Source organism: Plectropomus leopardus, chromosome 12 (assembly GCF_008729295.1).
Source record: "Plectropomus leopardus isolate mb chromosome 12, YSFRI_Pleo_2.0, whole genome shotgun sequence".
Taxonomy (NCBI): Eukaryota; Metazoa; Chordata; class Actinopteri; order Perciformes; family Serranidae; genus Plectropomus; species Plectropomus leopardus.
Genome location: NC_056474.1, coordinates 25,128,548 through 25,152,894, shown reverse-complemented (window position 1 = coordinate 25,152,894; position 24,347 = coordinate 25,128,548). Strand labels below are relative to the sequence as shown.

Below are 24,347 nucleotides of genomic sequence, written 5' to 3'. Positions count from 1 at the left end.
TACTTGAACATAACCATTTGGTTATCAGTTTTTATTACAAGGGTCAGCAACAAGTTTGAAATAGTGTCACTTCAGCAGGGTGGATGTTTGCTGACATAAGGGATTGAGCTCTGGTCCTCTGGTGCAGCTGCACTCCTAAATAATAACCCTACTGCTTCATAACAGGCAAACATCTCAAAACATGACAGTCATCTGTTGACATTAGATCTTATACCTGTCCAGGTAAGATCACGTCCCTAGACACCAGTCTGCTCCGTGCATCCATGAGGCCAGGCTGGGAGGACCTGGTTCGGCGTTGCATTCAGAGATTTCACCTGCAGAATGAGGGGGAGATGTCCTTCGCTAAAAAACACCAGCAAGACGGTAAGTAAGAAAACTCAGAGCTTACTGTGCAGCCTGCAAGTGGTTAACTAATGCAGCCTAAAATGATCATCACACAACACTTTTTATTTCACTCGGCCAATTACAATTAAACAATTTGTTGGAAGCATATCATATTCTGTCTCGCTGGCTGTCAGTCATGTGTCATGATGCCGATGTTGAAGTGTTATTTTCTGTCTCTGTCTGTTTTTTTGCAGTGTTGAGGAATGGCCATGCTCTCAGCCCTCTGTACAGGTTCTCCTTAGCAGACGGCACCGCCGTCTCAGCTCACACCAAGAGCAAGCTGGTCCGATCTCAAGCCACCAATGAACCACAGCTCTACATGTCCTTGCACATCCTGCAGAGGTACCAGCCACTCTTTTTCTACTTCTGTCACTTCTGCAAAGTGTCTGTTTTGTTTAAACATTAGATTTAGTTTTGAGGACATTATATGTTGACATCATAATGTTTTACAAAAACATTTTTGTTGCCATTATTCAACATTATAACTCAGGAACAAAAGAAGAGACATATTGAATAGGTGACACTAATCTTGAGTGTCCATCTTGAATCTGTACTCAACGTATAGGTGTATCTATATTGCTGTGCTATGTTGTTTCTTTGGAGCAAAATACATATTTGAAGCATTGTCCACTCTCATACCTACATATGAGGCTGGACAGACATAGATAACTACAACATCAGCTATAAACCTGTGGGGTGGTATTTGTTACAGTATTATTTTTTCCAATTGTGTCCGTAAAATCTTATACATTTCTTTATAATCAGACCCTTCCTTGACAATAAATTAGTTTAAGCTGAATCTCTTATTTCAGTGAAGAAAAGTTTTTGCATTGTGATTGAGTCTTTTGCGGGGATACTTAATTTATGGTTTGGGGCCAAATTCTGGCCTGCAATATGGGGCAGGGTTGCCCACTGACCATTCTTTAATTAACAATAAAATAACAAAATAATAAATGATAATAACTCCTAACAGAGGTCCAGGCTAAGCCCTGTATATCTGCAAATTCTGAGACGCCCTATGAGACTGCTGCAACTGGATTTGCCTCTTGGCAAAGATGAGTGAGGATAGCAAATGTCAAATAGTGGAAAACAGGCAATTCATTTATTGATGTTTGTTTATTACATACATTTTGCAAAAGTAGCCCCCAGGCAAAGCAAGCTGAGAATCCATGGCTAATGGTCTGACAATCCCAACAAAAGACGCAGTGTTTGAAGCCCCTTAAAAAATACTGTAAACCTATTAAACATTTTCAATACGCTTATAGTTCAGTAGTCTAGCTTAGAAGTAGTACAGAATAGGTTAGTTCTAGTGCTTTTTTCCCAAACAATGAAACTTTTAAACTGAAATTCACTGCGTAGTAGACTGTGTGGTCTGGGGCCATAAATCATCAGTGCTAATATGAACTAAAAAGTGACACTAAATTACTCTCTCTTTAACCTGCACCGATTCCAACCAGGAAAAGTGTCATACTCTCAACCAATCGGTAATGAAAACTTTAAGATTTGAGGATTTAGGTAATGTGATTTTCTCAATAATATATTTCCAGCTCTACCCTGTAGCTGCCACTAAAGTGCAACATTTTTCTGTATCTATTTAAAAGCCAATTTTTCTCCCAAAATAACCCTTTTAAAACTGACTTTTCACTTGTTTGAGGAAACTATCATTTTAAGATATAATGTCTTTACTTGCTTAATGAGAAAGATGTTAATTGTAACTTATTTCTCTCCCCTTCTCTCCCCTGTTGCTTTGTGTGTTTATCACATGTCCTCTCTTAGTGTTTGCGGTTTTTCTCTTGATTTGGACAAAGGGGGGCGACACAGCAATGTGAATTAAGAACAAAGAGCCTCTTATTCAGAACCGCCGCCATATGTATAGAACAAAACTGACACAAGCACTACCAGCCAGTCCAGTCTACAGCACCTCCATCACTCCCTCCCACCACCGGGAGCGACTGCGACTCAAACCAGCATCAAGCCTTTAGTATGACCATTCAGAGTCAGGAATTGGACAGCAGTCAGAAAACAATGCCAGGACTGTTACCCGGAGCTTTCGGGGATCAATGGCGAGAACTTGGCCTTTTTTACTTCCACAAGTTTCACATAGAAAATTATCGCTCCAGCAGTCAGCACAATGAGAGCTTTGTGTGTTTGGTGTGGAGTTCAGGCCAATCCATGTTTTAAGTTCTCTCTCCGTTACAGCTTAAGGCCTCGTTACAGCTTTGTTGTCTTACTTGTGTATACTGTTTTAGAGCTGCTCTCTGTTCTACTGTATGAATTATATAACCTCTGCATAGTGTCATTTTTACTGAATTAAAAGTGTTCTTTGCTAATTTTTAAAGACATTTAGTGAATTGTCAGTTAGATTGTCATAGTTTGTTTTGATAATTGGACATTTTTATGTGGCTGGAAGGATTATGTTTTTGGGTCGTCCGTCCCTCTGTCCCATTCTTGTGAAGGGGATATCTCAAGAACACCCGGAGGGAATTTTTTCAAATATGGCACAAATGCCCACTTGGACTCAAAGATGAACCAATAAAATTCTGATCAGATTTGTATAAATAAAAAGAGCTCAGATCTGATTGGTTGACAGTTGCCCATTACTTCCATGTGACTCACAGTACACCAGTAAACTTGTAAAATACTTTCCTGCCATTAACTGTTTGAGGTTTAGCTACATTTTACTTTGCAACAAAGCAGCTGTGTTTTTGAAATATGCAATATTTATAGATGTATGAATTTTCAAAGACATGCATCTATCTATCATATATTCTCACATACCATTTGCCTATGTACAGCCAGCACTTCCCTGGAGCAGGCCTCATCCTTGTGTCTGTTTTCTTTTCCTTCCAGGGACAACATGGGTGGCATGACAGCAGACATACCTGGTGGACAGGGCATGGCCAAGCCAATGACCCCAACCAGTGCGAGTGGTCCCTCCCCTTCCCCTGACGCCAGTGTCACCAGCAACACCCACCTATCCACCACACCTTCCAGTGCCCCTGGACGTGGTTTTGGGGCTGTATCGGGTAGGGCACCTACGCCTCAGGGATCACAAAAGAGCCAAGCACTCAAGTTGGGCAGCCCTTCAGCCCAGGGAAGCCCAAGTGTCACCTCAGGAGCCCAGGGTGCCATGCTGTCTCCTCGCCATCGCCATAGCCCCAGTATGGCGGCTAGTAGCAGCTGTAGTAGCCCTCACCTCTCTCAACATCCCCCTGGTTCTTTCTCTCCTGTGGCTGGACTCCACTCACCAGCATCTGTATGCAGCAGCACAGGAAACAGCCAAGGGTTCAATTCCCTCACTGCACTGCAGGCCCTCAGCCAGGGCCACAGGGTTTCCCAGGGACTCACCGAGGGGCAGCATCCAGAGTCACCTGACAAAAAGCAAATTGGTCTTCAGAGTCCTCTTCACAGCAGCAATGCCGGCAGCCAGCAAGCCAAGAACAATTCCAGCTTAGAGGCTGACTTATTGGGAACTTTTGGGGAGCAGCAAGACTTGTTGTCATCCCCAAACCAGGAGGGCGAGCAGGAGAAAGATGGCGACCCTGACCCTGATGGAAGCCTAGGGGAGCTTGGAGACGCCTCAAATCGCCTGCTGAACGCAAAAGGGCACACTAAGCTGCTCCAGCTCCTCACCACCAAATTAGAGCCCTCTGATCCTTGCTCATCAACCCCCCTGGGGGATGACCAGAGCTGTAAGGACCAGCTGGGTGGACTTGGAGGTGTGAGTGGGGCTGGGCATAACAACCACTCCAGCTCGTTAAAGGAGAAACACAAAATCCTCCACAGGTTGCTGCAGAACAGCACGTCTCCAGTGGAATTAGCCAAGCTAACGGCTGAAGCTACTGGAAAAGACCCCATTGGTCCAGCTGAGTCAGCCTCAGGAGACAATATGGCCGCCCTAGGTGAACTCTGCCCAAAACAGGAGCCGGGGAGCCCCAAAAAGAAAGACAATGCATTGCTTCGCTATCTGTTGGATAGGGATGATAATGGCATCCTGGATAAAGCCATCAAGATGGAACCCAGTGAGGGACCTAAGCTGTCCAACATTAAGACAGAGAAACAGGAGGCGGGCTTCAACATGGCGGACCAGGTCAGTACTGCTGACAGTAATTAAGGATGCACAATATTTAATTTTTTGCCAATACATAACAACTTATTAGACCGATAACCGATACAAGTATCGTTATATCCACTTTTTTTCTCACCTAATTTTTGTGATCATCAACTTTCTCCTGTAGTGGAATAACAATCATGTTATGCTTATTCTTATCATGATGGCCCTCCAGCAGATGGACATATAATACAGTGCTCTTCAGTATATGTAATATTCAATCATTATGCAAAATCAGAAAAATGCTTCGTTTTTACCGCTTCACTTTGTTAATTAAGAAAAATATATAAAAAAATATATAGAAAGAGAAATCAGCATTTTGGCTGATTACAATATTTAATTTAAAAGGCAGATTCTGTTGATACCGATGACGGACCGATACAATCGTGTAATGTTCATGTTACAATTAATCTGTCAGTGGATTGACAGGAAAAATTTTGACTATCAGTTATGGTAATCAAGTAATCATTTAAGTATTTTTTAATGCAAAAATGCCAATTTCTGGTTCCAGCTTATAGAACAGAATTGCTTCTCTCAGTTTTGTAGTCTTGATAATAATAAAAATAACAATAATTACAATAATAGCCTGGATTTATATAGCACCTTTCATTAGACCCAAGACAAGGATGCTTTACATGGTAGAGTAGACAAAACTAAATAACATACAAAAACAAATACTAAATACAAATCTGAAAAAATAACTAGAAGTTGCATGTTTGCTGGGGTGACAGAGTTGCATGAGGTTGTAGGCCATGGTGAACACATTAGGTTTGAGGAGGTTTTTAAACTTGTTCAGGGATGAAGCGTTGTGACTGTGAGCAGGGGGCTGTGACACTAAAAGCTCTGTCTCCAAAGGTCTACAGTTTGGTGTGGGGACTGGAAAAAAAACCCTAAATTTCCAGAAGAAAGAATAGATAATAATTGTTGGCGAGTCTCCCTCTCCTCCTCTTACACATGAAGAGTTCTGTCTGTTAAGAGTGGATTAAAAATAACGAGGGACTCTGTCTACCTGACAAATGGACATATGGATGTACTTAACAGCTCCCATAAACACATTCAAGTGAGAAGCAGAGTGCGATGACACTTGGTGTTTGATTCTGTCAGATTCGTGTTGATTTCCTCTTTAAGGAGCTGATGGCAGCCTGTCTGGAGTTAGTTAGTATACTCCCTGAAACACAAGATGCTCTGGCAAAGGAAGGCAGAGGAGTTCTGTTTAAACTTTAGCGTATGTGAGTGAGAAAGGCAAACAAAGAGTGTACAGAACTAAAATTTATACAGGTTATTTGTGTCTGAAACATAAGATGTTTTCACAGGAATAAATTATGCCTGCGTGGCTCAGAATTTAGGTGTGCCTGTGTGCATTTACATAGGCATATGCATGTCTGCATGCACAGTGGGTCTCTATAAATGTACATGTTTGCACAGACCTCTCAGATGATTGAAAGAGGATTTCTGGCATCAGAGAAGGAGAAAGACTCTACTGACAGTGACAGCCAGAGATGTACTTGTTACAGCTGTAACGTGAGACGATAGGTCCAATGTGAGTTTAATGTATGCTTTTTGAAAGAGCAGGTGCACTCATGCACTTAAGTAGTTGAAATCAGTTCCAGGAAGGGGCTGAAGGAGGACGGCTGAGGTTCAAAAGTCTGACACCCTCAGGCTGTGCTCCTACCAACAATTGTTCGTCCGGAGAGCGGAGACAGCTACCGGAGGGGAGGTAGCCATTCAGGGGCTCCCACCCTGGATGGTTTGGTTTGAAGTTTGTAGAATGAGGTGAAGCTTTGTTGAACTGGTCATGATAGTGCCAAGAATGTACGCTTTTCATAAGAGGATATGGCTGCTGATAAGATATGTTGACCGAATTAAGAGCAGAATCGGAAAAACGGAGAGACAAAGCAAAGAACAACGTAGCTGAGGAATAGAAAGTCAACATGTCTTTTTTGTAATTCAGAGAGTTTGCACACATCTCTCATAATGGAGGTGGCTGAGCTGGAGGCTTGAAGCTTACAGTGCAAACAGCACTAACAGCAACAACAGTTCTGACAGAGCTAACCAGGGAAAACAATAGTGTGGGTGTTACGCTCAGGATGCCATTTCTCCACAATATCTTTACATTGCAGATAGTTGTTTGCTGCTAAATTAATGGTCTGAGTTTCATAGAGGGCTCTGTTGAATTCAGAATTATATCAGAATTAAATTACAGAATTTCTTTTTATAATTTGCCTGTGTAGAGTGTAAAAGAGCACGTGACAGTACGCGTTGTGTATCCGGGTGACTGTGTACATACTGTGCATTTCATAGCGTGTATCTTTTTATTACCATGTATCTGTGCCAATAAGTTTCACGGTACGTGTGTGAGAAAGCAAACATGTGACAGTGTGTGTGTAATTTCTTGGTGTGTTCTGGTGGTGCTGCTGCTGAGGAGTGTGTCTATGCAGTATTTGTGTATTATTGTGACTCTGTGACCTTACTCGACCTCAGATAAAGTTTTATGCCTTTAAAACTCAAACACTCCGTTAGGTCCAAACGTGCAGTTTGCATGAAATGGAGCCTAGGTAAAGACACAAAGCCTTATCCATTCTAAAAAAAACAGGATATACTAGATTCAGAGTAAAGAACATGTTTAACACAATTTCCATTTTCTAACACCTCCCTGTCCTCTCATGCTCACGTTTAAAAATTTTACTCAACCTCACTCACAAAGTGCAATTTTGTTGAACTTTGAACTCTAAAACTGTCAGGAAATCAAAGCACTGTTCCCACTATTGGCAGTTAATCAGAGGAGGGCAGCAACTATCTCTAGTGAAAAAAAAAGACTTATCTGCACAATATTGCACTTTATGTTATTTTTACCATTTCTAAATAAGTTATGCCATGTTAAATTGAATTTTTTTTTCACATTAGTCCCTGGAAAATAGCAAACATATTGACTCATGGTTTGGTTGGCGGTCACGTTTAACAACAGCAAAACTACATCAAAACATCCATTCACAAACTCTCGCACAACTTGGACAGTTTAATCCAAGTTTCATTCATCCAGTCATATGCTTAGTACTTGCCATAAAACATGTGTTTTTGCTTTAAAAACAAACAAACTTATTAGTATTGGAGTCTGGCTTTGAAGCGAGCATTTAAGAAAACAGTTAAGGTCAGCCATATCACTTGAGTTTAGGAAGCACTGAGCATACAACTGGATAAATGAGACTCAGATTATAATGCACGAGTTGTGAAAGAGTTTGTATATGGATGTTTTAAAATGGTTTTGCTGTTAAATGTGGTTCCCCAATAAATCCATATGTTCGCCATTTTCAATGGAGGCATGCAAGAAAAACACAGCTTTCTTCAAAAATTTAAGGTAACGCTCTTCTATATATTAATAAGTCTAATTGATATACAAATGGCCATGTTGTGGGTCAAGTTTTCTTTTTAAAGGTACCACCAGAAAGGTGTGGCTTTCTACTGACATCTAGTGGCAGCTGTGGGACACTACAACGTTTGCAAACATTTGTGATTCGCTACATCTCAAACGTTTTAAATGCAGTTTTTTACGGCAAATTTCAAGCTTGCTTTCTGTTACCCATATCAGATTTGATACTCAGTCTGCATGTTATACAGTGACAAACAGATAGCTATTTGAGACACAACATTAGGACCATTAGTGAAATAGTGACAGCACTGCTGTGGCATCAACAAACATAAGAACTACATGGCTAACATTAGCTATACTGCAGGTTCTTCACCTGTCCAACAAGAACTGGATTTTGAAAAGTTTTGGGTGTTCTTGTCCCTCATATTTCTATTTGAAAGAATGCCCTTGATGTGTGGCTATGTTATGTTCACTGTGTGTGTTTGTGTGTGCATGTACGCCCAGGCCACACAGAGCACTGACTGTGTGTCTTACTGTACATCACACATGACCTCATTAGTGCCGGCAGTTTATTTTTAGCTCCTCCTCTATTCATCAGCCAAACGGCCGCAGGAAACCATCCCTGTCAGTGGTGTGTGTGTGTGTGTGTGTGTGTGTGTGTGTGTGTGTGTGTGTGTGTGTGTGTGTGTGTATATGTGTGTGTGGGGTTTGAATTACACTGTAATCCTGAGCGGGGTTTCAGCTTCTTTCAAAGTTGTCATCAAAAGTGAATAACAGATTTCTAGTTTTCTTGATATGTAAGTTTCTTTTCACATTTTTGTTTCACTCCAAAACTATGGTACCATCTGTTTATGTCTGTATATGTTTATTTAACAACAAAACAAAAAACAGAAAAACAAAAAACAAGGATACCTCATTGTACTTTTAATACATATTTTATTAAAAACTATTTTTTTGTAGGAATAAATAGGAAGCAATTGAAACTTTCAAAGTTTAGCGAAGATGTTTTAGATGTTGGCACCTCAGCAGAAAGCGTGCTTGGGTCTTTGTTGGCGAAGTTAGTTTCATGACCTCCATGTAAGAAAGTCTCTCGCTTCAAAAACTCCTTCAAGAACAAGAACCTATACAACTGTCCCCGGCAGCAACACATAAAGTTTTCTCTGATCGTGATGTTACAACATGTGCTTTAAATGAAGGATTGCATGCACGGTGAAGCTTGTTGTGTGTGGATGTGGATTATGAAAGGTGCTGAACGCGTATATCAAATTAAGCAGTGTGCCTGCATCAAGATTACACATGAAAACAAAACCAAATGGACAAATGCTGTGACAGAATTCTACATTTTACCCCAAAAAATACAGCCAATTTCATGTCCTTCTCAAAAACATGGACATTTTTAGACCTTGAAATTCAGCAACAACTGCCGATGAAACATCCAGTGATCCTGTTTTTTCCTGTGACTGCTCTCAGACGTTGGAGCTGGAGGACCTGCTGGAGGACCTGCAGAGTGGGGGCCAACAGCAACTGTTTGCAGGCCAGCCACCAGTCAGAAGACCAGCCTCTGCTTCGTCCTCCTCTTCCTCTGTGCCACCTGGCTCGTCTGTGGACAAACAGAGCATCATCAGCGACATCCTGCAGATGACAGAAAGCAGCGGCAGCAGCAGCCCCCCCAGCCAGCACAGAGCCTTCCCTCCCATTAGTGCTGCAAGTATGTCTGCAATGGTGTATTTGTGTCTGGAACTTTCATTTGATGATCTCTGGCTCTTAAAGATAATTGGAAGCAAATACATCTTTTTGATCTCTCTATGAGGGAATATTATGGAAGCCCTGAGAGGCAAGTGAAAGAAAAAAAAAATCTAAATCGTTTTCTGTTTTGTCTCTTTAGAGGTGAACTAAAGGTTTGCCAGCACATTCTACCTATTTTTTTTTCCTTAAACAGGTGAAAGAGGGTTTAGTTGTGTTTTTTTTTTTGTTTGTTTTTTTGGGATCATTTGTGTTTGTTTTTGTAATACTTATTATGGCCACGAGAGGCTGAAGTGCACCACTGGGATAGTGGTGCACTTCAGCCTCTTGTGGCTGTTGTAAATAGGATTAGAGGGCAGATTAAAATACATTTCTGACCAAAAGAAAGACATGACAGTAATTTTACATAACTAACTAGCACAATATATGTAACTTTTGTTTAGAGTGCATTGAGAATTTAAAACTCATCTGGGAAAAAAAAACCCAATTATTTCAGTCTTGGCTTTATGGCGCACTTAAGCCTCTTGTGGACAAAATGAGTATTACAACAACAAGAAGAAATAATCCTTACAAAAAATGAATTGAATAAATAAATAAAATGACATATAAACTTTTTCTCTCCTGTTTTCACAGATTTTTTAAAGATAAAATAATTTTTCATATCTTTTTCTCAGGCTATATTAAACATTGTATATAAAGAATAACAACATGAAAAACCTTCTTCCCTCCAGCAGGCTTTAATGGTGCAAGGCCGGGTCAGCCGTGTCGAGGTGCTCCTCCCATCAGGAGCACATCTCTGGACAGCAGTATGGGCCCCCACCCCAATGCCACCAGGCCATTTCCTCCTCAGCACAGGAACAACAGCCCCTACTCCTTACTGCAGCAGCAACAACAACAAAGCATGATGGGAACCCATGCAGGCATGGCCAGCCAGCCTGCGATGGCCAATCCAGGTCAGGCAGGAAAAGACAGCATAGCCCAACTGTTATCATTCAGATGCAGCTTTTTCAACAAATACACTCTTTTTTTCTGTTAACATGTTGATTTGCATCAGATACAGCCCCTTTATTTATTCCTTCCAAGAAAAATAAGGTTTTAAGATTCTATTTTGTATAAAATGATTCTGATAATCTAAAAAATTGTTTCTCCCTAAATCAGGCATGCTTAGTAACGGGTCAATGCGGGGCTCCATGCAGCAGGGTTGGGGTCCACAGGGGCCAATAGGGGGTACTGCAGGGCCGATGATGGGCCAAGGGGTTGGACCAAGTCGCATGGTCCCCAACATGAACGCTGCACTTCCCCCGAGAGGCCCGCCTGGTTCCAGAGCCATGGTCAACATGCAGATGATGGGCAACGGTGAGAAGAAAGGAAACTCACAAACTGACAAACTCTCATCAAAAGCTGAACTGACATTTTATGTGCTTTTTCTTCGCTTCAGAGATGGAGATGGCAAACCCCACCTACCCTCAGCAACAAGCTCCGCCCAACCAGACTGCACCATGGCCAAACCGAATGATCGCTATGGATCACTATGGAAACCAAAACAGGTATGGCATTTGTTTCATCTGAAAGTTGTTCAATCAAAATTAGACATGATCAGCAGTTCTAGGGTTCATACGTAGGCTCTGTTGGAACCCCTCGAGTGTTCTTGTCAATTGATATGACAATAATGCCAAGATACCTTCCAGGCCACCATATGGCGTCCCCCAGGAGGACGGGATGCGGTGTTGCGGCACAGGGCCTGACGGCCAGCCGGATGAAGGAGCACTCCTGAACCAGCTGTGTTCTGTGTTGAAGGACTACGAGGGTCTGGAGGAGATCGACAAGATGCTGGGAATCCCGACGCTGGCTGGACAGGTGTGGCGCTTCAAAGTGACTCCAAGAATCACCTGCCTGTAGAACAATAAGAAAGCACTTCAGAAAAAGTATTTTAATAGATTTTTTTACAGATTATTTTGCCAATTTTTCGATCATGTTTTTAGTCTTTGATAGCTTGATTTCAAAATTTTAAAATATCTGAACATGTAAGACTGCGGTAGGTGGTAAAAAAATATACATAAATCAACACAGAAAACACATTTTTAATTGATTCCTCCCACTCATATCCTGTCTTTACACGCTGCAGGGTGCTATATCAGACCAGGACCAGTACCTCGGGTCCTCAGACCCAGCGGCCAACATGAAGCCTCTCCTGTACAGTCAACACTACGGTGGCCAGCCAGGTTACGGTGGCATGCCTCCTGACGGTGGGTTTCATGGCCCCTCTATGAGCGGTCCCATGGGGCCACAGAGGATGCCACCTGCTGGTTATCCCCCAATGATGAGGATGCCTGGGAGCACAGGGCCCAGACCAATTGGGATGAGGCCAGGAGGGCCGAATCCAGGAGTACCGCCTCAGCCCAACAACCTGAGGCTCCAGCTGCAGCACAGACTCCAGGCCCAGCTGGTAGGTGGCACCAAATATTTAACATACGATACGATAAAAGATAATATTGACAACAAAAATAAGAAGATAATGATAAAGATAAGATAAAACAAGATAAGATAATGCTTTTTTAGTCCCATGATGTAGACATATGCATTGTTACAGGAGCAAGTTGTGCACAAGATAAGTAAGCAAAAGAACAATATAAATAGTAAAAAAAAAAAACAAGGTGCAAACTCAATAGTTAAAAAATATTTACGTCAATCAAAGTAGCTAAGCAAAATGAATTTGTGTCTTCTAGCATAATACTTTTATAATACTGTTGATGGTGACAAAGAAAGTACTAGCTGGTCGTGCAGTGACTACTGTTAGTTATGACTTGTATCGTTCATGGCAACACGGACACAAAGAGGAAAGCACTATTGTTATATCTCGCCCAGCAGAGGCAGGTTATATAAAACTGCACCCTGATGGAAATGTTATGATGGAATAGTAAAGGTCTAAAAACACATGCAGAGCAACTTAGTCAACATTTTTATGCCTCTGCACCGGCTATAGCAGCAGCTGGAGGCATTATGTTTTCAGGTTGTCCGTCCATGCATCCGTCCCATTCCCGTGAACTCAATAACTCAAAAATGCCTAAAGGGATGATTTTTAAATTTGGCACAAACATTCACTCAGACTCAACAATTAATTGATTAAATGTTGGTGGTCAAAGGTCAAGGTCACGATGACCTTCCATCAGTATAATTCTCGTAAATGTGATATCTCAAGCATACTTTTTAAATTTGGCAGGGACAACTGCTTTAAGTCATGGATGAACTGATTAGAATTTGATGGTCAAATGTCAAAGGCCAGTGTCTCTGTGACCTTGTAAGTCACCTTCTCATGAATGTGGTATTTCAAAGAGAACTTAAGGTAATTTCCACAAATTTTGTCAACTTAGACTCAAGACTGAGCTTTTGGTGCTCAATGGTCAAGGTCACTGTGATCTCGTCTGTCTCATTCTTGTGAACGCAATATCTCTCTTTGCTGTGATCTGTCAGAGCTATATCACTTTATATAAAGTAAATCAGATATTTATGGTGAGGGTCTTCCCTCATTGATACAATCCCACACACACATTCTGTCTTTTTCTTACTTTCAATACAAACATATTTTCAAATTTACTCCTGGACTCACCTGGAATCCTTGCTCCGTCCTAATTCGAGCGCCTCATTTCCATGAAAAAAGACATTGTTGTCTTATTAGACACTCGAATTCAAAACAACGCTGTTTCCTTTTGCTTTTTTTTTTTTTTTTTTTTTTTTTACATGTGATGCAACAGAGCGCGCCGCGATGCCAACAAGGTTCACTGAGTTTAAACAGCAGCAGCAGCCAGAAAGGAGCAACGTGCTTCATCAGCAACACCCTGCTGCTGAGACACTTAACAATGAACACACACAACATGTACATACACACACACACACAAAGTCATACACTCAGTCATAAAGATGATTGTATTCACAGACTGTACCCTTTGTGACTGACCCCGTTTTCCACATAATGTTCTTCTTTGTGACCAAATAGAAGATCTTTATGTTCCAATTATGTGCTTGTATGCATGTGTTTTTTATAGTATGTATTTTGTGTCTCAGGACCCTGCAATTAGTAGATTTTCATCCAAAGAGGTTTATCCCCAAATTTTGAAATCACCACAAAGGACTGACTTCTTATTCTTGACATTTATATATAATTACAACATATTTGAGTCTACATTGCCACCTGGTGGACACTTGAAGCACAGCAGCTCATGTTCATCAACTAAAATAGCACTGATGATTAGCAGCATGTTCAGATGTGAGACATGACTTCAGCACTTCCATCATTTTGTCTCTGAAGGTGCCAGTGGGGAAACAGTGAAGTCAAAGTCTGTCAGAAAATTCAGAATTAACCTCTGCCATCTGCAAACTCATAAATGGGTCATTCAGGGTATCACTAAAGGTTTTAACACTGAAATAATGCAGTGTTAAGCAATTTAGGCCAAATATAAAATGTACTGTACGAGGCAGTTTTGCTGCAAAATATCTGTCGAGCATTGTTTGTATGTGGTATGATTGCACACATAGCATCGGTTGCCCCACAGGAGTCTTAACGAGACATAACAGTATTAGTGCTTCGGGAGCGGCGTGGCTTTGAGCAGCATGAACACACAAGCTTTATTTAATTATGGGGCTGCGGAGGAGTAGCTAAGTAACCTTAATTTATGAGTGTGATCAATTATAACACAATCTAAGAGATTAGCAAATATCAGTTGTAAGGAAGGGTTGATTCTTTTGCCATATCAAATTTAGACTAACTAGGTATTTTTAAAATTCACAAACTGACATGGCATTTCAAGAAGGTTTTGAAACTAAGCATATTTTTATTTCTTTGCATTTGTTGCTCCTGTAATTTTCCATTGAGATGAATAAAGTCCTCTTTCTATCCCCCACATAGAATCGTCAGCCAATGGTGAACCAGATGAGTGGAGTATCCAATATGAATCTACCTCTAAGATCTAATGTACCAAACCAGGTCAGTCTACATATGTATGTAAGTGTGTATATCTCATACTCCACCTCATTTGTTAACACCATTCAAACATGCTCCATCCCAGTTAAAACAGCACCTCGGCTTCCTCATGTCAACACTTGAACATACCATGTGTTGAGTGTTACTTAAGCTGGAAAAGACTCTTAAGAAGTAGATTATTAGATTAAGGTGATGTTTAAGTCTTTACCCAGAAGAGTCCAATAATGATCATTTATACAGTAGGCCACATATGGTATTAATATCATGAATCATACATTAGTTATTAGTGCTAAGGATCAATGTTACCTAGTGAAATAACTGAGGTACGAGTATTCAGTGTATCTTATTAATCATAAAACTGTTCATTTTTTTTACTTTCAGTCATGTTAAAAAGCACTTTATAAACTATTAAAGCTTCAATAGGTAACTTTTAAAAAAGTAACTTTTTGTCATATTTTCTGAAACTGTCACTATTTCTGAACAGTAGTACATGAGACAGTTAATGTGTGAAAAAAAATAATGTTCCTCTTGCTCCTAGTGCTCCTAATGGCATTTGCCAGAATCCACCGCGCTGGAACAAAAACAACCAACCAGAGCCAGGAGGAGTCTCTAACACAGTGTTGATCACTGCTCGTGCACACGCAGCTTTGCCAACAACAGCATATATGGCAAAGACAAGTAAACAGAAGCAGACCAACTACAAAAATGCTTGCTTTAACTTTCAAAGAAGAAGACCGTTGTCAGATTTTTATGCGAAAGAGAACCCTCCTGGCTCTGATTGGTTTGATTCTTGCAAATGCTTTTAGGAGCACTAGGAGGAGCGAGAGGAACCTGTCTCATGTACTACTGTCAGGATATACTGCTACTGATACATTTTTAGCAAATTTGATAACTTATGTGATAAGTTTTATATATATATATATATATATATACACCAAATTGATCAAATGGACCAACGCAGAATGTCGTGCAAATTAGTATACTTTTATTAGCAGAATTTTACATTATTTAAGCAAATTTTTTGAAATAACTTTTAATGTTGATATAGTGATATATATATTATATATTATACACCCAGAATATGAGTCAAATGGGAAACCGAACGCAGGTATGGTCTTTCGCGTTGAACAAGTTTTATATTTTGAAAAATTGGGGGATTTAAAATAAACCCAATGCCCTTGAGAGTCATATATATGCGCTACCTTTAATGTCCCTAGAAATTTTTACATTTTCACTTCGTGGAAATGTTAATAAAATGTAGGCATTGAAGTAATAATATAAGCTGTGTAGCTTAGAAGACTTTATTTTGGCCTCCTGACATGCACAAGATGACAGCACAACAGTTGCTTTTATAAGTCCACTCAACTGCAGCAGGACTCATTTACATATTCAGTGTGAGTAAATACCACACCAAATTGATCAAATGGACTAACGCAGAATGTCGTTGCGTTGACAGTTATTTGATTGGCTTAAATACCCCCTTAGAGTCTTGTTTACTGCCTGTTTCATTTTATCCAAGTGTCAAGTTACTGTGTTTTTTCATGAAGGGAACCCTCAACGCCCAGATGCTGGCCCAGCGTCAGCGCGAGTACCTCAGCAACCACCTTCGCCAACGCCAACAGCAGCAGCAGCAACAACAACACGTGCACCAGCAACGTGCCATGATGATGCGGACTCAGGGCATCAACATGCCACCTAACATGCCCAGCGGGGGCGCCGCTCCCACACCGATGCCCATAGGTGGCACCAACCCACGGCTACCGCAGGGCAACCCGCAGCAGTTCCCCTACCAGGCCTCCAGCTACGGTACCGGCCTGCCCTCTCCTCCACCTCCTCCTCCTCACCCTGGCTCCTCCAGCCCCTTCTCCTCCCCTCTCTCCCCCAGCCATCATCTGGCTAGCCAGGGCATGATGGGAAATGTAGGCGGGCAGTACAGCGGGGTAATGAGTCCTCCATCACAGCACAGTGCCTACCAGTTCAGCAGTTCAGGTATATAATTGCAGCACAGCAGCGCCGTGAGAAGTCTGTGTGTGCTTCACGGGCAATAGTCGCTTTTCATGTTGTGGTGGTGGCAATCAAACATAATCGTCTTTGATCTGACTGTTTTAATCATTTGTCCTTTTTTAAACTGATTGGATATGAGTGAACGCAAATCGATAATGCTGCTTTAGATTTTCTGTTTGTACGCTCACATTAACACTCTGTCCTGTCTTTGTGTATGATTTTAACCCTGTCATAAACCAGTCAGGATACTATATGGGGTCACTTTGTAGGTAAATTGCTGAGGTGGTGGCACTGGTGAACCTGAAATCTTCTTTAATGTTTATTTCATGTGTTTTCTGTCAGTATTTTAAATGCACAGTGCAAGTTTAAGCAAGGTTAGAATAAGATCCTGAGGATTTTGTACAATAGTTTTGGGCATACAGTTATGAGATAGATTTGCTGGCTGTTGCTGACATTTAACTTGGTTTGGTTTTTTTTTTTTTTTTTTTTTTTTTACGGGATATTGAAAAAAAAGTATTTTTATTTTTTCTTGCTTAGAGTCAGGATCACTCCTATTTGTTTTGCCTGTGTTAAATGTAACACCTCTAAATAATGTCTAAATTGTTTAGAAGGGTCTACCGTACAATAACTTACTAAGTACAAAACTACTGTTTAGTTTTTGATCATTGTGTCTGGTTAGTTCTCACGCTGGTTACTGTGCCCGTCTATGCATTTTATGAACCTTTTATTCACTTCGATCTGCAGGAATGAGCCAGCAGCAGCAACACCAGGATCCAGTATCAGGGTTTCCATGTGGGGCTGCGACCCCGCAGAGCCCCCTGCTGTCCCCCAGGATGGGACAGGGTCAGAGTCCCATGCTGCAGCAGAACCAGGGCCAACCGCAACCCCAACCCCAGGGTCCAAACCAGAGAGGAGCGCAGGGCTACCAGCCAAACACTGACCTCAATGGGTGGCCCCAACCTGCCAACATCTCAACCAGCAGCAGGTAACAGCAGCTCATCACATCTTTTGAGGACATGATTTGACTATATTTGTAACAGAGCAACATGCATAAAGTTTTTTTTTTGAATATTATACATGTTCAGTGACTCAGTTTCCCTCTTTCCAGTGTGTACCCCCAACAGTCCCAGTCTCAGTACTCCACACAGCCAAACGGAGGAATGTACAACAACAGTAACAGCATGAACCTGGGAGACATGGCCAGCAGTGGAGGCAACATGAACCTGATGTCAGGGCCAATGAGCTCCATGAATTCAGAGCAGGTGAGAGATGCGTAATTAATTTCAGATGAGCCTGTTTACTGCCTGCTATGTACTGTTTCATGTCAGTGCATGACTGTATTGGAGGCCATGATTAATGTTCATTCTCATCATTTGATCAATATTAATTGTCATCTTTACATTGATGTTTTAAGTTCATTTAGTTGAAGTTTAAACTAAGAGCAGAGACAGCTAAAAATCTTCATGCTTTGTTTTTCAAAGTATGTGAAAAAGGCATTTATCATTTGGAAAAAGTGGATTTTTCTGGATCATGCAACATGATTTTTGGTGGTCTTTGAAGTAATTTTTCCACTTTCCTGCCAATGAACCTTCCAAAAAAATAGAAAAGAAACACATCCCTAATTATTATTCTCAGTGATTGTAGGTTTGTGGCAGTTGTTTTCATGTTAGTTGTCATTTTTCCGATACAGGTGAGGGACGACAGCCTGATCCTGGAGCAGCTGGCGGGAATTGACATGTTGACGCAAGATGGTGAAGGGACTTCAGTAAGTAATAAATCTGTACACATTAGGATGCCCTGGTAGCTTTCCGGTAGCTCCCCGTCTTCACTGTAGCAGCATGGGTTCGAGTGTAGGCAAGGCCCTTTGCTGCATGTCAACTCTCTCACTCCTCTGCTCTTCCTCTCTCTGCTACTATCACAATAACACAGAGATGCCTAATTAATAACCTTTTTAACATCTTTGCACACATTTATTCAAATATTGTAAATATTATGTATATTAGTCACATAAAAAAGTATTGTTTAATATGCCTGACACTACACTGTTTTCTTGACAGTAGAGAAAAATTGAATCCCACATTTACAGACGGGAATGACTGCTCTGTGTTGTGCATAGTCATTTGTGTATCATATCCTTTAAATATTTATGACAAGACTGAGCTATCAGGTGGTTACCTACAGAATCACCTTGAGTTGATTCTCATCAGATGTGCACCAGCAGTCATTTATAAGCAAGTACTACCTCAGTTTTAGGTCCAAATTAGTTCCCAGTTTACGTGCTACAACTTGGCCCCCTCATCCATGGCATTGTCATGTACTACTAAATGCATGATCCAGGGACTACAGGTGAAAAAAACTTGAAATTTTCTTAAATCTGGTACATTACATTCCTCCTTGTTTTATAAATGGTTAATGTTGTTTGTGGATTTTCCCCATTCCATAATAGTTAATCACTTATAGCAGATTTCATTCCGCCTTATAAGTGAAATATACTTTATTTGCTCTCTGACAGCTGAGGATGTATATGCATACATTGTGTATCATCTCATTCTGATTTTCTGTCTTTTATAGAATTTCTGCTGACCCAGGCTGTGGTGGAGACAAGGTAATAGAAACAAATACAAAAACACTGACGCCTACTCAGCTCAGCTTATGGAGAAACATTTAGGAGTTGAGGACGCGTGATGGAAACACTGCTCCCTCTGTCACACCAGCCAACTATGAGGCACTATCGGAAGAGGACAACCATATATATATGAGAGAGTACATTTTTGTGTGAGTGTTTGCGTGTGAAACTGATACAGCGGTTTGACACTGGAGAAGTGAATGGCTGACAAGCATAAATGAAACCTCTGGAATTTATCTTTTATGGTTCTGTTTTAGAGCCTGGCTGAAAACGGCAAATGAGAAGGTTTATGAAGATATTTTACAGGTATTTATAGTTTTGAAAAAGTTTTAGAGATTCTTTGTATGACACAAAAAAATCAAGGATATCTTTCTTTAAAGAAAATCTCTCAAAATGGTACATTTTGATGTCGATTTTAAAATTAATATATTTCAACTGCTGTAGTTACAGGGGAGCTATATCCCTATTTAATGACTTTTTAAATGAAGGTGAATGTGTATAGATAGTGTACATACTTAGATTTTAAATACCCTCTTTTCTCTATGTGTTATTGCAAAACAGCAGTTTGGAGTTTTAGTCCAACAAATGTCTCTCAGAGAGCAGAAATATTTCATTGGTTAAATGAAATCTTAGTGGGTGGGGCTAAAGAACAGCAACACAATGAGAGTGTGAGTCAATTTATTTGGTTTACTCCAATAGAGTGCCCCAGGGATGATGTTTTTCTGTAGTCCAGCTTGGAAGCTAACGTTACCCTGTTTCCTTAATCAAAAAGCCAATGGGATTTTTCTATTGGATTTCAAAAAATGAACTATATGGCAATAAACAAACTACACTTTGGTCACATAGCCACCACTACAAGGCTGTAATGCCATATTCGGCGTGGCGTGTGACTCATAAAAGCATCAAAATTCACGAATGGGGTATGTACTGGTATATTTTATGTCGCAGAACAAAATGTGAAATTCTTTTAAACTAGTGTTAACCATAGACCTCATTTTAGGCATCTAACCAAAGGCCCATTCAAAAAGACCATTGACTTTGAAACCAGGTAACTGGAGGTACTCAAATGCTAACTCATTTCCGGGTTTTAAGACTCATTCCTGGGGATCTCTATGGAAAAGATTGTACCCTGGTTAAAATGTTAACAAAATATTTCAATATCATGTGCTTGTTTTTTCATTGTGACCATTGTAAAAACTGGTCATCATGCTAGCTAACTAGCTTTCTTAGCTAGAAATCAAATAGCTATTGCTTCTTTGCTTAAGCTAATTTGAATTTGAAAGTTAACTTGAACGAACTAGTGAACGTAGTTAATCTAGTACTATCAGCAGCTTGAAGTCTTCTGGTTAAACAATAATACTAGTTTTTTTTTTAATACTTAGTTTTTTAGTGTTTAGCTCTTTCCTTTTAGCTATTTTAGCAGTGATATGGCAATGCCAGTTGGCCCCCCATTTTGGTTTCATAGTAATTGAGAATTTCCCTACACAAAGTAAAATATCTTTGCTCCACCTGACTTAACATGTAGCACCGCCATTTGGTGAAAATGTTTAATTTGTCCAATATTTTGGTAAATGACCAAATACCTGCAAAACTCACAGCGTTTCCATCAGACTCAGCTGTGACTGTTTAGTTCTCTTTAGCAAATGTTAGCATGCTAACAAACTTAACTAGATGGTGAGTGTTTTTAACATGGTACCTTCTAAACGTCATCTTAACATCATTGTGAACATCGTTATGTCTGTAGTCACGTTGACTTTCAGTCCAAACTTGCATAGTCAGAAATGTTAGTTTGTCCCGCCCACTGAAATTTAAGCGATGAAATGATTTCTGCCTCGAAAGCAGCTTTGCCTCTAAAAATCTGTGTACAACTAATCAAACTTCATGCTACTGTGGTTTATTTTAAGATTACACTTCATGGTTATGATGTACTGGCCTGCAAGAGTCACTCTTGCTTCGGCAATTAGCCGAAGGTCTCTGTCATGCTGACAGACAACTCAAAAGTATGTTGTTTTTTTGTTTGTTTGTTTGTTTGTTGGGTCTTTCTGTGGGTGAGTCTGTGATTTTTGAATGACAAGACAGTCTCTTCCTGCTTTATAAACTGGTGATACACAAACCAGTCTCAGAAGGATGCTAGGTTCTTCAGCCAGGATAAAGTCTCACCTGGTTGCTGTAAACTGATAAATAGTGCTGAATCAAACCTTTTTTATTTCACAAAAATGAGCAGGTGATCCAGAACCTTTACCATCCAAAGTTATATGGACTTTTACAGACTGGACCTCTAGCGTTGTGAAAACAGCTTCAATTTGAAAGGTGCTCTCTATAACATAGATGCTGTCTCATATAAACTTGTAAATAAGAACAAAACTGGCTGTAACTGGCAACATGGATTTTCTGAATCCCTGTTTTTTGATTTGAGGTGGCGCAGAAATCTGAACAGCACATACTGTAACAATTTATTCCCAAAAGAAGAACATGAAAATGCAAACTGACTGCAAAATGAAACACTGCAAAATATCTTTAACTTTTTTTCTTGCGTTGATACAATTTTTCATGTCCTGTCATCTTTTAGCGTGGTAAATTATGTTCCAGTGTGCTGGCATATTGTAAAATCCCAAAGATTTTACAAGAAACCCTCTCTGAAAAAGTATAAGCCATGGAAACCCTAACCCTAACCTGAATGTCAAACTGTCTGCAAAAAATTGAAGGTAATCAAGAGAGGAACTCATGTACAGTAACTTCTAAAGTTTTAGCTTAAAATGAAGTATTTCTCTTGATTTTGACTGACTAGTATACAGAAAGTATATTGGAGATTTTTCTTGATTCATAGATGAATATTTTATCAGTTGCAAAAAATACTGTAATAAATGTAAGTACCTTAAGATGCTAAACACGAAACATAATGCCTTAGATCTGTGATTCTCTGGTGTGTAACTGTAAGGTTCACAGGTGTGTTATATGTGTCACATACTGCTGAGTGACTGTTTTACCCATAGTCTATGGTTTTACTACTTCAAACTTTAGGTGTAATAGTTAAGACAACCAGAGTTTTTTTATTTTCTCCCAATGAAACAACACAAAACCTGTTTTAATCTGTGAATCAGCCCATGGAAATTACAAAAATACTGTGTTGGCAGTAACATTAATGAATTTTTTTCGTTTGGAGTTGAACTTAATTGTTGCACCTAGTAAGTGCACAATGCATCAGGGAGATTTGCCCTTTCTTACACTGTATTTTTTTTAAAGGGGCATTAAGTAACCTTTGACCTTTGCTGATCTCTGTTGGTAACCAGTAGGGACTGCAGCAACATCAGCGTCTCTTTGATGACCTGTAAATGACATTAATAACATGCAAGTAGTGATCTAACACTAAAGCAGGACTGTACTAACGATAGAATTTAGCACCTATTTCTGACATTAAATGCTTATAAATTTTAGCATCTCTGGGATAGCTGAGGAGATTTCAAATCGAATATTTCAGTTACAGTACCAAACTACCTAAGATTTTTTTTTTTTTTTTACAAAACTTTCAAAACTATTTTCACTTAAGAGGAGAAGCTTAAAGTTCTCAAATGGTTAATATTGTATCTGTAAAATGACTTTGCATCAATAAAACACTCAAAAATAGTTAATATCTAAATAAAAAATATGTCTTAAACAGATGGAATGCACCTGAAAATAAAACCCAACAGCATTATAGTAAATCGTAATAATTGCGCAAAAAAAGGAAAAAAGATGTTTTTCGTTTTATTCCTCATTTACCAACTGGAATGGCATCACTTGGCGGTTCATGTTATATTATTTCATTGAGATCTTTGTCAATATTGTTCACGTTTAACATTTTTTATTTTAGAAAATCTTACTAAAATGTTTATTTTTTCCCCCCAGTTTAAGTCACTGGTTGTTGGATCTTTTAATGGGATAATAGCATCTTTAAAATATTCTGAATTTATCTTCTTGTTTGTAGAAAAAAAGGAATACTCCTTGAACAAAAAAGGTGCCGTTATTTACATGTCCCCAGGTGTATTTTAAACTTCTACCACCAGATGGCGCCAAACTCTGAAATGCTCTAATCCAACACATTTTGGTGGCAGAAAAAAATCACAGTGGGGATACTTGTCTGCATTAAACAACAGTGAAAACAGAAAAATGAAATTACTTTTCCTAAAATGTTGTATCAAAACTGTGTCAGGGCCATGGGGAGGTTTAAAGCTGAGTTGCAGCAGAAACATCTAGTGCCGAGCAGGTGAGCTGCCATGCATTTTGGCAGCTTGCCCGAGACACTTAATAGCCTGTGATAGCTGAAATGTTTCATTATACAATGGTGGGCAGAGGCTCATTGTTTTATGTGACTACTGAAGGTCAGAAGGTTTGGCTTAGAAATGACAGAAATCTCAGAAACTTGTGAAATAATCATTAAGTAAAACTACTGTTACACAGCAAGGTATAGTTTTTTTCTCTGTGCTTTGATGTAGAAAACATACTTAATGCCCCTTTTTAGAATATTTTGTTAATGTTCCTCCTCTTCATGATCAGCTGTCAGTTAATATCTTTAATAAATTTAAAGTGTGTCACAGTACAATGGTAAATCAGAGCAATATGTTGGAGAGGATGCAGGTGTTCAAAAGTCCCTGTTTGCAGTTCAAGAGATTTTTTTAATTCATATTATTGTTCTCTTTGCCCTGATGTTCATTTTAAATATCTCAGCAATGACACAGCCCTGTACATTATCCAGAGGGTTTTATTATGCAAAAGTACAGATGTTCAACCACTTTATGCAAGCTGTCGACTCTAATGTTGCTTTTGCCAATGCTGCTCGTTAATTTATGATTCATGCCACTGTAAATAAATTATTTTTATTGAGCGGGACTGCCTCTGTCTTTTTATTTCATCCATTAGGAAGCAAATAGCCTCTTCGTCTGGTGTGTTTGTCACAGCTGTTTTTTTTTTTCATACAGTATTTTCAGAGGTGTGGACTCGAGTCACATGAGTTGGATTCAAGTCAGACTTGAGTCACAGATTTTGACGACTAAATCACAGACTTATTTTGTTTGCTAACAAAAACTGCATAAAAAAAACCCCCAAAACACCAATTGCAGTATGAAAAACGTGGGGAGAAAAACACACATGTAGATGG

General features: G+C 39.8%; 1 protein-coding gene across 4 annotated transcripts in view; it reads left to right on the top strand.

The window, feature by feature from the left end:
- LOC121951104 (nuclear receptor coactivator 2-like) overlaps window positions 1-24,073 on the top strand; it is a 63,080-nt gene extending 39,007 nt beyond the window's left edge. For 2 of the 4 annotated variants that reach the window (XM_042497325.1, XM_042497326.1), the window contains 15 exons: window positions 223-363; window positions 579-726; window positions 3,235-4,474; window positions 9,333-9,570; window positions 10,337-10,558; window positions 10,764-10,961; window positions 11,044-11,152; window positions 11,294-11,462; window positions 11,731-12,051; window positions 14,509-14,586; window positions 16,131-16,572; window positions 17,332-17,572; window positions 17,696-17,849; window positions 18,278-18,352; window positions 19,159-24,073. In XM_042497325.1, coding sequence (XP_042353259.1) covers window positions 223-363; window positions 579-726; window positions 3,235-4,474; window positions 9,333-9,570; window positions 10,337-10,558; window positions 10,764-10,961; window positions 11,044-11,152; window positions 11,294-11,462; window positions 11,731-12,051; window positions 14,509-14,586; window positions 16,131-16,572; window positions 17,332-17,572; window positions 17,696-17,849; window positions 18,278-18,352; window positions 19,159-19,170 — 3,788 coding nt within the window. In that variant the 3' untranslated portion in view covers window positions 19,171-24,073. The remainder of the gene's footprint in view (window positions 1-222; window positions 364-578; window positions 727-3,234; window positions 4,475-9,332; window positions 9,571-10,336; window positions 10,559-10,763; window positions 10,962-11,043; window positions 11,153-11,293; window positions 11,463-11,730; window positions 12,052-14,508; window positions 14,587-16,130; window positions 16,573-17,331; window positions 17,573-17,695; window positions 17,850-18,277; window positions 18,353-19,158) is intronic. The other 2 variants (XM_042497327.1, XM_042497328.1) reach the window with 2 other exon arrangements.
- The last annotated feature ends 274 nt before the right edge of the window (window positions 24,074-24,347 follow it).